At 70.4% G+C, this 12,556-nt stretch overlaps 2 protein-coding genes across 2 annotated transcripts; one reads left to right on the forward strand and one right to left on the reverse strand.

The window, feature by feature from the left end:
• The first annotated feature begins 6,940 nt into the window (after positions 1–6,940).
• On the forward strand, positions 6,941–8,318 carry LOC134170627 (alpha-internexin-like). Its single transcript, XM_062632168.1, has 3 exons — positions 6,941–7,429; positions 7,816–7,940; positions 8,012–8,318. Exons 1-3 carry the CDS (start codon positions 7,223–7,225, stop codon positions 8,061–8,063), a joined length of 384 nt encoding a protein of 127 aa, XP_062488152.1. The 5' UTR covers positions 6,941–7,222; the 3' UTR covers positions 8,064–8,318.
• Positions 8,319–9,069: 751 nt separating this feature from the next.
• On the reverse strand, positions 9,070–11,944 carry LOC134170626 (interleukin-12 subunit beta-like). Its single transcript, XM_062632167.1, has 7 exons — positions 11,750–11,944; positions 11,354–11,423; positions 10,705–10,926; positions 10,262–10,370; positions 10,009–10,190; positions 9,781–9,929; positions 9,070–9,410 (listed from the first exon to the last, which is right to left on the reverse strand). The coding sequence occupies exons 2-7, from the start codon at positions 11,421–11,423 to the stop codon at positions 9,249–9,251; spliced, it is 894 nt and encodes a 297-aa protein (XP_062488151.1). The 5' UTR covers positions 11,750–11,944; the 3' UTR covers positions 9,070–9,248.
• Between the last annotated feature and the right edge of the window lie 612 nt (positions 11,945–12,556).

The following is a 12,556-nucleotide window of genomic DNA, read 5'->3' on the forward strand; positions in this document are numbered from 1 at the left end:
GCGGGGAGTGAAATGCCCCGGCATGGAAAAAGGCAGCTCCAAGCCTGGTACCGTGGGATGCCCGGTGGTACCGTGGGATGCCCAGTGATACGGTGGGATGTGGGCACGGCCAGCTCGGCACTGCACAAGCGTCAGGCAGAACAGCCTGGGCCTGGAGAGGCGAACGTGCATGTACATGTGTGTACATGTGTGTACACACGGGTGTTGTGTGTGCCAGCGCAGCTGTGCAGTGCCCTGGTGGATGTGTGTGCATGCACATGGACATCTGTGCAGTGCAGCGTGTCCATGTGAGCCACGCCATGCACATGTGTGTGCCAGAGCCGTGCCATGCACATGTGTGTGCCAGGGCTGTGCCATGCATATGTGTGCGCCAGGGCTGTGCCCCTCTGCAGGGAGTGTTCATGCCGGTGCTGCTGCAACCCCATGCCCGTATCCCCATGCCCCAGGGTCGGTCACCCCACACTGCAGCGGGTCTGGCTCACCCGGTGCCCCCGGTGCAGCAGCTGCAGCTCCCGGTGCCGCTGTGATTTACAGGCGCAGGCCCCGGTAATGTCATTTGCCCCAGACCGGTGGCGCCAGGGTGACCGGGAGCCCACCCCCCCCCGCCGCCCGCTGCCCCGGAGCTGTGACCCCCAGTCCAGGAACCGTCGGCTCCGACCCCCGGGGCCACCCTACAGGCCGGGCCCACGGCTCGCGGCACGGCTGTTGCGGTAGTCACTGTTACCGGGATCCGCAGCCAGGGCTGATCCCGTGCAGAGGGCAGGCGGTGGGGCCACAGCCGGGCCCGGTCCTGCAAGCCAGGTATGAGCTTCCCGATGTGGCCGGTTCGGGCTCCGCGCCCGGCGAGAACGGAGGGTCGAGGTACCGGGGTGCATCACCAGAGAACGGGGGGTCCGTGGGACACAGGGTCGGTGCTACCGGGAACGGCGGTTCCCGGGGAAACGGGATCTATGGCCCGGGAAGAAAAGGTCGGTGGGGCTGGGAAAGGTGGGTTCGTGGGAATCGGGGGCCGCGCTACCGGCAGCGGCGGGTGGGGGGGAAGAAGGATTTGTACTGCCTGACTCCGTGCCCCGGGAGCGACGGGTCGGGGGAACCAGAATCCGTGTTACCGGGGGAGCGGGACTCTACTACAGGGAACGGCGGGAGGGTCCGGGGCGTGGGAACGGCGGCTCGGGGCAAACCCGGGTCCGTGCGCCGGGAACGGCTGTGGAGGGGCTCGGTGGGATCGGGAGCCTGCGCGCCCCGGGAGCGGCGGGCGCGGTGCCGCTCCGTGCGCTCCGAGATCCCGGATAACGGCTCCGTGCTCTCGGGAGAACGCCTGGGGCCGGGCTGGGCTCCCGACGCCGCCGAATCCTCCCGGGGGCACGGAGAGGCTCCGCGCTGCTCCCGGTGCCGCGGCTGCAGCCTCTCCTCCGGGCTCCACGCCGCCCCCTTCGTTGTCCGGTGGCTGCTCCGGAGACTGGAACCGGCCGGAGCGCGGAGGGGCCGGGCCCGCCCTGGGGAACCGGGCGGTTCTCCGGGCGCTCGGGGCCCGACGGTCCCGTCCCGTCGGTCGCGGGACGACGGCGGAGCCGGTGCGCTAGCCCCGAGGGGCGGCGGCGGAGGGGGGCGCGGGCGGGGCGGCCCCCCCTTCCCCCCCCCCCCCCCGGGATGCGCGAGCCCCCGCCCCCCGGGGCCGCGGCTCCGCCAATCACGGGGCGCGGCCGCCAATCAGGGCGCGGGCGCTCGGGATTTTGGCAGGTCCCGATGGAGCGGGGCAGAAAAGCGCGCGCCGCCGGGCCCCTGCCCCGCACCCGGCCCCTGCCCCGGGCCCGCTCCGGCCGCCCCGAGCCCGTCGCCCCCCGCCGCCCCCCGGCCATGCCCGCGCCCCGCCGGCTCTGAGCGCGGCCGGGGCATGGAGGCGGCGGCGCTGGCGCGGGAGGGCGGCGGCCCGGGCCCCCCGCCCCACGAGCCCATCAGCTTCGGGATCGACCAGATCCTCGGTGGCCCCGAGCCCGCGGGCCCGGCCCGGGCGGCGGAGCCCGACTACGGGCTCTACGGCGGCGGTTACGGCCCCGCCTGCTCGCTCGGCTCCTACAACCTCAACATGAGCATGAACGTGAGCGTCAACGTGACCCCCGCGCCCGCCGCGCCGCCCGCCGGGGTCATCCGAGTCCCGGCGCACCGGCCCGCGCCCGCCCCGCCGCCCGCCGCGCCGCCGCCGGTGCCGGGGCTCTCGGGACTCACCTTCCCCTGGATGGAGACGACGCGGCGCATCGCCAAGGACCGGCTCTCAGGTGAGCGCGGCGGGCGGCGATCGACGGCTCCCGACGGCTCCGGCGGTTCCGTCGGCGCGGGGCTGGCACCGGCCGGGGTTCCCTTGCGCTCCGCGGTTCCCGCACCGCGGGGTCCTCGCCCCTCGCCCCTCCCCGCTCCACCGGGCGCCCCATGGGACGCGGCCACCGTCGAGCGAGCGGATCCCGGTGGCTCCGGGCGGACCCGTGAGGTCCCGCCGTGCGCCAGCCTCGGGCTCTGCTCCGTGTCCAGCCGCTTCCCCGGGCCCAGGGAGCACCCGGTGCCGACCCCGTCCTACGGCCACCGGGAGGCTGATAAGAGCCGGAGTGCGGGGGGAGGCTCCTCGGGTGTGGGTACCCGCTGTGGGGCCGCGGAGGGTCCCTGTGGGGCCACGGACACAGGACTTGGTGCTGGTGCTGTGGGAGAGGCTGGATTGGTGGGTGCCGGTGAGGCACTGGGGTGGTGGTGAAGGGGTCCCGGTGCTGCTGATGGGGCCAAGCACCCAGTGCTGGGGCAAGGGTGCTGGTTGGTGCACCCCAGAGGCGAAGGAGAGGGGTGCAGTTGTTGGGATGCTGTGGTTGGAGTGCTGTTGTTGGGATGCCGTGATTGGGATGCTATGGTTGGGGTGCTGCAGTTGGGGTGCCGCGGCTGGGGTGCCTCGGTTGAGGTGTCATAGTTAGCGTGCTGTAGTTGTTGTGCTGTGGTTGGGGTGCTGTGGATGTGGCACTGCAGTTGTGGCACTGTGGTTGGGTGCCCTGGTTGGGATGCTGTGGTCATGGTGCTGTGATTGTGGTGCCATTTCTGGGGGGCCATGGTTGGGGTGCTGTGTTTGGAGTGGTGTGGTTGAGCTGCTGTAGTTGGAGTGCTGTGTTTGGGGTGCTGTGGTTGGGGTTCTGTTGTTGGGGTGCCATGGATGGGGTGCTGTGGTTATGGTGCTGTGGATGCGGTGCTGGGGAGCCCTGGTGTGGCTCCTCTGGCTCATCCCAGCTCCTTCCCAAGATGGCGGCACTGCCACGTCCGCAGCGCACGGCTCCATGTGGGACGAGGCCGGGGCCGGGGGCTCTGGGGCTCTGCGAGGCAGGAGCCAGAGCCTGTGGGGGCCCAGCCCAGCCCCAGCAGAGCCGGTTCCCCCCCCGGCCCTCCCGTCATGGCGGCAGTGACGAGGCGCCAGCCCCGGCTCCCGCCTTGGCGCCGTGGTGGGTGGACGAGGCAGCCCCTCCCGGCGGCCATCACTCGGCACCGGGGCCATGGGGTGGGCCATGGGCTGCTCCCGGCGAGGGGCCCCCAGCCCCTCCGGCTGCACAGCTGCACCTGTGGGTACCGTGGCTGCCCCTGCACCGACGCTGCTGCTTGGAGCATCTCAGGGGGTGCCTGGGCTGCTGTGGGCTCTGCCCCATGTCCCTGTGCCGTGATGGGGACCCATGGTGCCCTCATGGCCCGGCCGTGTGCAGCCCTGCCCATGCGGCGCTGACACTGGCAAAGGCTTCGCCATGGGCTGCGGGAGCTGCAGGAGCTGGAGCTGTGCCACGCTCCCACCTTCCTCCACGATGCTTTCTTGTCCCTGTGCTCCCCGTGGCTCCGGTTGCAACCGGAGCTGGGATGCGGCACAATGGCCTCACCGGCTCACACCATGGCCGTGCGCACACAGCCCCTTCCCCCGGTAGCCGGCAGCTGGTGGTGTCCAGGACGGACACTGCCAGCACATGGCTGGAGACATCGGCCACCTCCTCCTGGCTTCTGGGGCCCTGACCCCTCACCAGCAGGGCTGGGCAGCTCTGGCAGCACCATGGAGTCTCCTCCCGGGCTGTGGCAGGGCTCAGCACCCCGGGAGGGTGGGTTTGTGCTGCCGGGAGCCACACCAGCCCCTCACCGGCTGTGGGATCAGGTCCCACTGGCCCCGGTGCCCTCCTGCCAGGCCAGGGCAGCGATCGCACACGGTCGTGGGATGGGGAGGGGTCCTCCCACCGCATCTGGAGCTGCTCCGAGCATCTCTGGGCCGGGGGGAGCCGGTGGGGACAACGCGGGTTCGCATCCACCCACTCCCTGCCCGGCAGCACCGGCGGCTCCCCCCGGAGCTCCCCATCCCCATGGCCCCGAGCATCCCCCCCACTGCCGGCTGCTTCCGCACCGGGGCCCCTCCCTCACGCCGCTTCCCCGCAGCCGCGCTGGCCCCGTTCGCCGCCACCCGCCGCATCGGGCACCCGTACCAGAACCGGACGCCGCCCAAGCGCAAGAAGCCGCGCACGTCCTTCAGCCGCGGGCAGATCTGCGAGCTGGAGAAGCGCTTCCACCGCCAGAAGTACCTGGCCTCGGCCGAGCGCGCCACCCTGGCCAAGGCCCTGAAGATGACGGACGCTCAGGTCAAGACCTGGTTCCAGAACCGGCGCACCAAGTGGAGGTAACGGGGACAGCACCGGGGCACCAAGGGGAGGTAACGGGGACGGCACCGGGGCACCAAGGGGAGGTAACGGGGACGGCACCGGGGCACCAAGGGGAGGTAACGGGGACGGCACCGGGGCACCAAGGGGAGGTAACGGGGATGGCACCGGAGCAGACGTTGCAGCCACCGTGAGCAGGAGGACGGGTCCCTATCCCTGCTGCATCCCCTGGGCATGGCTGAGGCACGGCCCTGCCAAGGGGAGATGGGGCTGTGGCAGGTGGCTGTGGGGTATTGATGCACAGTGGTGCCAAGGGAGGGATGGGCTGCACAGTAGAGGCTATGGGGCATTGCCACACTGGCACGCAGTGGTGCCGGCAGCAGGATGCACTGCAGTGGGAGGCTGTGTGGCATTACCACAGCAGCACACAGGGGTGCCGAGAGGAACAGGGCTGCAGGGCAGAGTACAGAACAGTGCTGAGGGAAGCTGGGCTGTGGGAGCAGTGGTGGCAGTGGTTGCAGCACTGGTTGCAGTGGTGGTTGTGGCAGTGATTGCGGTCTTGGTTGCAGCAGTGGCTGTGGCAGTGGTTGCAGTCGCGGTTGTGGCAGTGGTTGCAGTGGTGGTTGTGGCAGTGGTTGTGGTGGTGGTTGTGGCAGTGATTGCAGTGGTGGTCGCAGCAGTGGCTGTGGCAGTGGTTGCAGTGGCGGTTGTGGCAGTGGTTGCAGTGGTGGTTGTGGCAGTGGTTGTGGTGGCGGTTGTGGCAGTGATTGCAGTGGTGGTTGCAGCACCAGTTGCAGCAGTGGCTGTGGCAGCGGTTGGAGCACCGATTTCAGCACCGGGTGGCTGTGGCAGCGGTTGCAGTGGTGGTTGTGGCAGTGATTGCAGTGGCCGTTGTGGCAGTGTTTGCAGTGGCGGTTGTGGCAGTGATTGCAGTGGCAGTTGCAGCACCGGTCGCAACGGTGGCTGTGGCTGTGGTTGCAGCACCGGTTGCAGCACCGGGTGGCTGTGGCAGTGGTTGCAGTGCTGGTTGTGGCAGTGATTGCAGTGGCCGTTGCAGCACCGGTCACAACGGTGGCTATGGCAGTGGTTGCAGCACCGGTTGCAGTGGTGGCTGTGGCAGTGGTTGCAGCACCGGTTGCAGTGGTGGCTGTGGCAGTGCCGGATGTGCCATGTGTGCTGGCAGGAGGCAGACGGCGGAGGAGCGCGAGGCAGAGCGCCAGCAGGCCAACCGCCTGATGCTGCACCTCCAGCAAGAGGCCTTCCAGAAGAGCCTGAGCCAGCCGCTGCCCCAGGACCCGCTCTGCATGCACAACTCCTCCCTCTACGCCCTGCAGAACCTGCAGCCCTGGGCCGAGGACAACAAGGTGACGTCCGTCTCAGGGGTGGCCTCCGTGGTGTGAGGACCGGAGGTGGGAGCCAGGGGGCTGAGACTGGTGCCTCCAGCCTGCAGCAGGGATGGGGCTGCTGCTTGCGGACCCCCAACCATTGGCAACCCCAGCCCCACCATGGCCCCCCTGTAACCACCCCACAGCTCCGGTTGGGGAAGGTGCTGCTGTGGTTTGACTCAAGCCTGTCTGGATCCCCGTTGTGGGACCCCCTGGGGAACCCAGGGCTGGGCCCCCCACACCTCTGCAAGCCCCGAACCCCCCCCACCAGAGGCCCCTGTTCCTCGGGGGGTCCCACTCAGGACCTCCTGCCCACCCATCAGCAGCTCTCGTGCCTGGACCAGACTCAGCTCCCCCCAGGGTAGCTGCAGTCCCCATGCCACAGCGATTGGGACCCCCCCATTCTGAGTGCTGGGTCCCCCTCTGCCCTTGCCAGCAGCCGCAGTGGGTCTGTAGCACCTGCACACCTTTGCCTTATCCCGGTTGGAGTTTAGCATCTCTGGATGCTGAACCCGGGCCCATGGCCCCCAGCAGTGGGGCAGACTGATGGACAGGCCTGTGACCCCCGGGTGCTCCCGGTTCCCTGCACCCACCAGCTTGCAGCCCTGGGTCTGGACGTGCCCTCACAGCACCCTGCGATGGACTCGGGGCGGCCAAGGATCGCACCAGCCCCACTTTGGACCTCCTTCGCTCACCCCACACGGCCTGATTGTGGGGAGCCAGGGGCTCTGCTGGGGGCTACCCCCCCCTTCCTCCACCAAATAGCCCCCCCTTCCCCGGGGACCCCCTGAGTGTCACCCACCTTTACCAGGGACCCCCCCTGCCCTGTCCCCCCCCCCCCCAAAGTTTGTCCGGGAGCCCGCCCCCCGCCTGGGGTCAGCTCTTGGTTGATGATGGAGGGGAATGGGGGGGGGGGGGGGCTACAGCCATGACCTTGACCTTAAACTTGACCTTGCCCCCCCCTTACCCCTCGCCGCTGTCCATGGTGCTGCAGCCGCTGCACGGGGCGGGTGGGAGCCCCGGCGGGGGCTGCGAACGGGGGGCAGGCTCCTACCGCCCCCCCCATTGCTACCGGGAGGAGGCGGCCAACCGGAGCCGGTTGCCCCGGGATTGGCTGCGGGTCCGTGACGCGGCCCCGTTTTACCGGGGGTGGAACCGTTTCGGCGCCGCCGCAGAACCGCCGGGATGAGCGCGGCCGAAGGCTGCCCCCGGTACCGGCGGGGGGGCGGCGGGGAGGCGGTGCTGCGGGCCCGTGCTGAGGCCGCCGGTTACCGGAGGCTGCTGCGAGCCCGCGCGGCAGAGGTGGAAGCGCTGCGCGGGGCCGTGGGAGCGCTGCACCGGCGGCTGGAGGGGCTGCGGGACCGGCGGAGCGGGGAGGTCGCCAAGTACCAGGTATGGGGGGGACGGGGGGTGTTGGGGCGCGGGGCCTGGACACCGGAGGGCTGGGGGGGGGGGCGGAATGGGGCTGGGAGGGTACCAGTGGGGCAGAGACCGGGATGGGGCTGGGGAATCGCATGGAGGGGGGGTCGAGTGGGGCTGGGAGCGGGGTGCAGAGATCGGGTCGGGGCCTGGGGTCGGGCCGGGGTTTATGGGTCTGGCTGGGGAGGGGGCCCGGGTCCGGGGTCCCGAGGGGAGGGGGGGCGGGTCCGGGGGTCGAATTGGGGTCTGTGAGGCCGGGGGGGCCGGGACCGGGGGTCGTGTCGGGGTCCGGATCGTGTCGGGGTGCGGGGGGGGTCTCGGGCCGGGGTTCCCGGGCGCTGCTGACGGCTCCGATGCAGGAGCGGGTGGCGGAGCTGGAGCGGGAGATCAGCGAGGCGGAGGCGGAGATGCTCCGGTGCCTGCGGGAGTACCCGGCGCTGCTGCGGCTGCGGATGGCGCTGGAGGCCGAGATCGCCGCGTACCGGTACGCGGGGCGGGGGGGGATAGGGCGGTCGTGGGGGGCGCGGGGCTCAGCCCGGGCCTGTCTCTCTGCAGGGAGATGCTGGAGGGGGAAGAGCTGCGTCTGGGCGGGCTGGGGCCGCCGTGACCGGAGCCCGGGCCCCCGACCCCGGACTTCTGCACCTCAGGGTCCCCCGAGCCCCCACTCGCCCCTCGGGACCTCTCGGGACCCCCGCAGCCCCCGTTCTCCTCCTCCCCCGTGCCGCGGGATCCCTGGGCTCCCGTCCCTTGCCCTGGGCCCCCCAGCCCCCGCGGGGCCGCACATTCACCAGCCTCTCCGGAGCAGCAGCGGGGCTGGGGGGGCCCCGGCCCGTGTCAATAAAGCCCCGTGGCATCACCGGGAGCCGGCCCGTCTGTGAGGGGCCTGCACCCTGGGCACCCCCTGCACTGTTGGGGTCCGAGGGTGCTGCGGCCGTGTCCCATTGGGCTGCTCGGATGTGGGGTCTGACCCCGTCCCACCTGGCTGCAGCCCCTCACCCCGGGCTGGGCACCCCATGGGGTGAGTGGGCCTGTGCCCCAGTGGGAGCTGAGGGCCCCCCAGTGCTGGTAGTGGACCCTGACACACCCCACCATGGCCTCATCCTGTCCTAGCACCCTGCACTGGGACTGTCGCTCAGGCAGGGTCCGGCACCCCAGGACATGGGCATGGGGTCTGCCCCCCAAACGTGCCCTCTTGGTATAGGGCAGCACAGGCTGCCCCTAGGGCTGGGGACATGGCCCCACCCCAGCCCCTAGAAAGGATCTGGGGAGGTAGAAGGGGATGAGGTGTGGGGGAGTCCAGAGTGTCCATGTCCTCCAGCGGGACAAGGTTCTGGGGATCTTTTCTGGCCAGGGATGGGAATGGCCACCTACATGGCCTGGTACACGTGTGCACACGTGTGTTGCATGCCTGCTTTCAGCCATGGGTACTGACCCTATGGGCAAGCCCAGCACTGGTGGGAGCAGGAACCCTCCAGGAGCTGTGGGGCAGCGGGGGCCTGGCACAGGCCTGTGACCCCCATGGAGCAGGGGCCAGCCTGGGCACCTTGAGCACAGGAGCCCTGCTTGGGCCATGGTGCCGGGGCACCCAGCACCCCACACAGAGACCAACGGGGTTTGTGGTGGGAAAGCCAAGGCCAGTCTTTAATAGAGGCAGAAACCCTCTTCCAAGCGGCCAGGAGGTCGGTGATGGGTGCTGGTTGCTGCCACCCTGGGGTGCCCCCACGCCCCCGGGCACACGGAGGTGCAGTGGGGCAGAGGATGGGTGCGAGGTCTCGGGCTGCCCTCGGTGGGCTCAGAGTGCTCGCAGCCGGCGCTGCTGGGCTGCCCCGGTCCCGTGCCAGGGGCTCCAGGGGCTCCAGGCGGGGCTGGTGTAGGGGTCCCGGCAGCTGATGCGCACCCGCTGAGCACCGTCCCGCAGCCATGTCTCCTCCTCGCCCTCCACGTATTTGTCGGCCTGCGAGGGGTCAGGATGTGGCCCCGGCGCCCCGACACCAGGGTGGGGGACACCGGCACGTGCCCGGCCCCAGCGGTGCCACTGCCTGGTGTGGGCAGTGCTGGAGGGAGCAGAGGGGACAGCCGGGGGTGACAACTGATCACCCCAAGGAGAGGAGCAGAGCAGTGGGGAGGGGGCCGTTGCTGAGCCCCTGCAAGTCCCTGTTCCTAACGGCACCCCCGGGTGTAAGGAAGAGCCCAGGCTGCGGTGGGGATGGGCAGGGTGGGAACGGGTAGGACGGGACGGGGGCAGAATGGGCGCAGGAAAGCGAGGACACCGGGGGGCACACGCAGGGATGCGCTGGACAGGCCCCCCCCCCCCCCGCTGTTACCTGGGTGCCATTGGGGAGCTCGTACTGCAGCCGGTAGAGGAGGGCGAAGTAGGACCGGGGGAGCGGCCAGGAGGCCGGGGGGGCCCAGGCCAGGTGGAGATGCTCCCCGCGCCGCTGCACGGCCAGCTCCTGCGGTGGGTCGGGCCGCACTGCGGGCACAGCGGGGCTCAGCACCGGGTGCAGCCACCCCCGAGCCCCCTCCCAGTGCCCCCCCGTGGCCCTGCTCACCGATGTCGCGGATGAAGAAGTGGCTGGAGAAGCTGATGTAGGAGGTGTCCGAGAGCCCCTCCAGCTGCAGCCGCAGCGGGCGCAGCTCCTCGGCGAAGGGGCAGAAGAAGGGGTCCACGAAGCTGGCGTTGAAGCGGCCACGGCGGCGGGACGCGGGCACCCACTCGCCCAGGGAGCCGTCGCTGCAAGGGGGGAACGTGAGGCAGGGGAACAAAGGGGCCGTGGGGGTGGCTGGGGTCCCTGGGACACGCACCTGAGGGTGAGGCGGGCGCGGAACACGGCGGAGCGGGGACCGGCCCAGGAGCAGCAGAAGGAGCCGCGGTAGGACTCAGCCTGGCAGGACACGTTCATCCCCTCCTCGCCTGGCGGGGCCGAGGGGAAGCTCGGGCGCTGCATGGGGCCGGGAGCGCTGCCCGTGCCCCGCCCAGCACTCGCGATTCACGAGCATCTCCTGGTGCCCAGCCTGACCCCAGCTCCCTGCATCCCCCTGCCCCATAGCCCCCGTCACCCCATCGCCCCCATCGCCCCCATCACCCCATCGCCCTCATCACCCCATCATCCCCATCACCCTCATTGCCCTCATCACCCCATCGCTCTCATCACCCCATCACCCCCATCGCTCCCATCGCATTCATCACCCCATCACCCCATATTCCCCATCGCCCCCATCGTGCCCCCCAGCCCAGCCGCACGCACGGGTGCCGCTGACCACCACGTAGATGGAGTCCAGCAGCACACCCCCGGCCCAGCAGCTGTAGTTGCCCGCGGCCGGCAGGTCCAAGCCGAGGATCGTGAGGGTCCGACCCTCGGCCACCAGCTCAGCCATGGGCTCCGGCTCCCCGTTCTGCGTCCAGGTCACGCTCTGCTCTGCAGTGTTGCACTTCACCACCACGTCCCCATTCAGCTTCCCCACCCGAACTGGAGAGGAGAGGCAGAGCCTGGGCTCCGAGGAGGGCCCTGGTGGGGCAGCCCGTCCCCCACGCCACGATGGGGCTGGTGCCCCTTGTCCTGGCACACCGTGTCAGAGGTCCATCAAGGGCCATCCTTCTCCATGGTCCTCATTCTGTCCCATGACCCCATGTCCATCCCCCCCCGCTCCTGCACCCCACATCCATCCCCCGGCCCCATCACGGAGCTCCCACTCCCCAGACCTCCCGTGCCCCCCCTCTAACCCCCACACCAGAAGAGCTGCTCCGACCCAAGCTCGTGTTGCCCCACATCAGAGGGATGTGGAATGTGGGTTCTCCCTGCTCACTTCAGCTGTGTGGGTCCTGCACCACCACCCCACCCTACCCCCCGGTGCCTCCCTTCCGAGCCCCCCCCGTTCCGTCAGGGCAGGACTCACACTTTGGGGGGAAGGCGTTCAGGGAGTCCGCAGGAGCGAGGCACAGCACCAGCCCCACCAGCATCAGCATCTGCGGCGGGGAAGGAGGGAAGGGCAGCCCCATGCTGGGAGGGGCCAGCCGGACCGCAGGAGCCGGTGGAGCTGGGGTGCAGGCAGCAGGACCCCGCGGCCCCGGGCGAGTGGTGCAGTGTGGGACAGCCCCACTGATGGAACACCCCAACCCTTCCCACTGCAGCCCCACTGGGTGCCCCCAAGCAGCGGCTGCATTGTTCCACCCAGGCAGCACCTTCCCTGCTGCCCAAAAGCTTGGGCTGCAGCGGCAGAGCCTCCAGCACCTCCAGCATTACCGGTACCCCCGGTACCCCCAGCACCCCCAGCACCTCGCGCTGTTCTCACCTCTCCCGCGGCGTGCACTGCTCCGGGGTCTCAGCCTGGGCCGGGGGCACACGCGGCCGGTTTATAGGGAGCCAGGACCCCGCGGGGCTCCCCAAGGTGCGGCCAAACCGCAGCCCCGGTTCCCAGAAGAGGAGAAAACCCGCTCCGGGTGGAGCCGCTCCGGGGCCGCTCAGCCCCCAGCCCCCGGCAGGGACTCGCCGCTGGCGCCTGCCGGGGCATCGCGGGGCGTGAGGACGGGTCCGCACCGGCAGCCGCCGGGCGCGGGGACAGCGCTGGCACCGGGTTGGTGCCGGAGCCCCGGGTGGTCCCAGCTCGCACAGGGAACCCCAGGAGCGAGGGTTTGCCCATTGCCCTGTGCCGCATCCACAGCCCAGCCACGGCGGGAGCAGGGCCTGCAGTGTGCGGAAGGGGACACCGAGGTCCAGCAGCGCCTGTCCCGCGGGTCTGGTGCGGAGCAAGGCCCTGGCCGGTGGGGCTGTGATGGGTCCCCAAGGGCAGGAACCGGTCCTTGCAGGGGCTCGGGGTGTCTCACCCCTTCCCTCCCCTCCCACGGCTGCTCCGGTCGCATGGATTATCCCATGGGATGCTGTTCCAGGACAGGGATGTGGGGACAGAGGAAGTCACAGCCCGCAGCCTCCTCTTTCCTGTCCCCACAAGCCTTCTGCCTGCTCCTCCACACGGCTGAGGGATGGGATCTCCACTCCCCACGGCGGGGCACCGGGCACTGGCATGGGGCAAGGGGACGAGACAGCCCCAGTGCGGGGCAGGCACCCCCGGGCAGGGAGGTGTGAGCTGCTCCCGCTGCTC

The sequence above is a fragment of the Pezoporus occidentalis genome, unplaced genomic scaffold (genome assembly GCF_034315485.1).
Source record: "Pezoporus occidentalis ecotype Australia unplaced genomic scaffold, CSIRO_AGI_Poc_V1 ctg386, whole genome shotgun sequence".
NCBI classification, from domain to species: domain Eukaryota; kingdom Metazoa; phylum Chordata; class Aves; order Psittaciformes; family Psittacidae; genus Pezoporus; species Pezoporus occidentalis.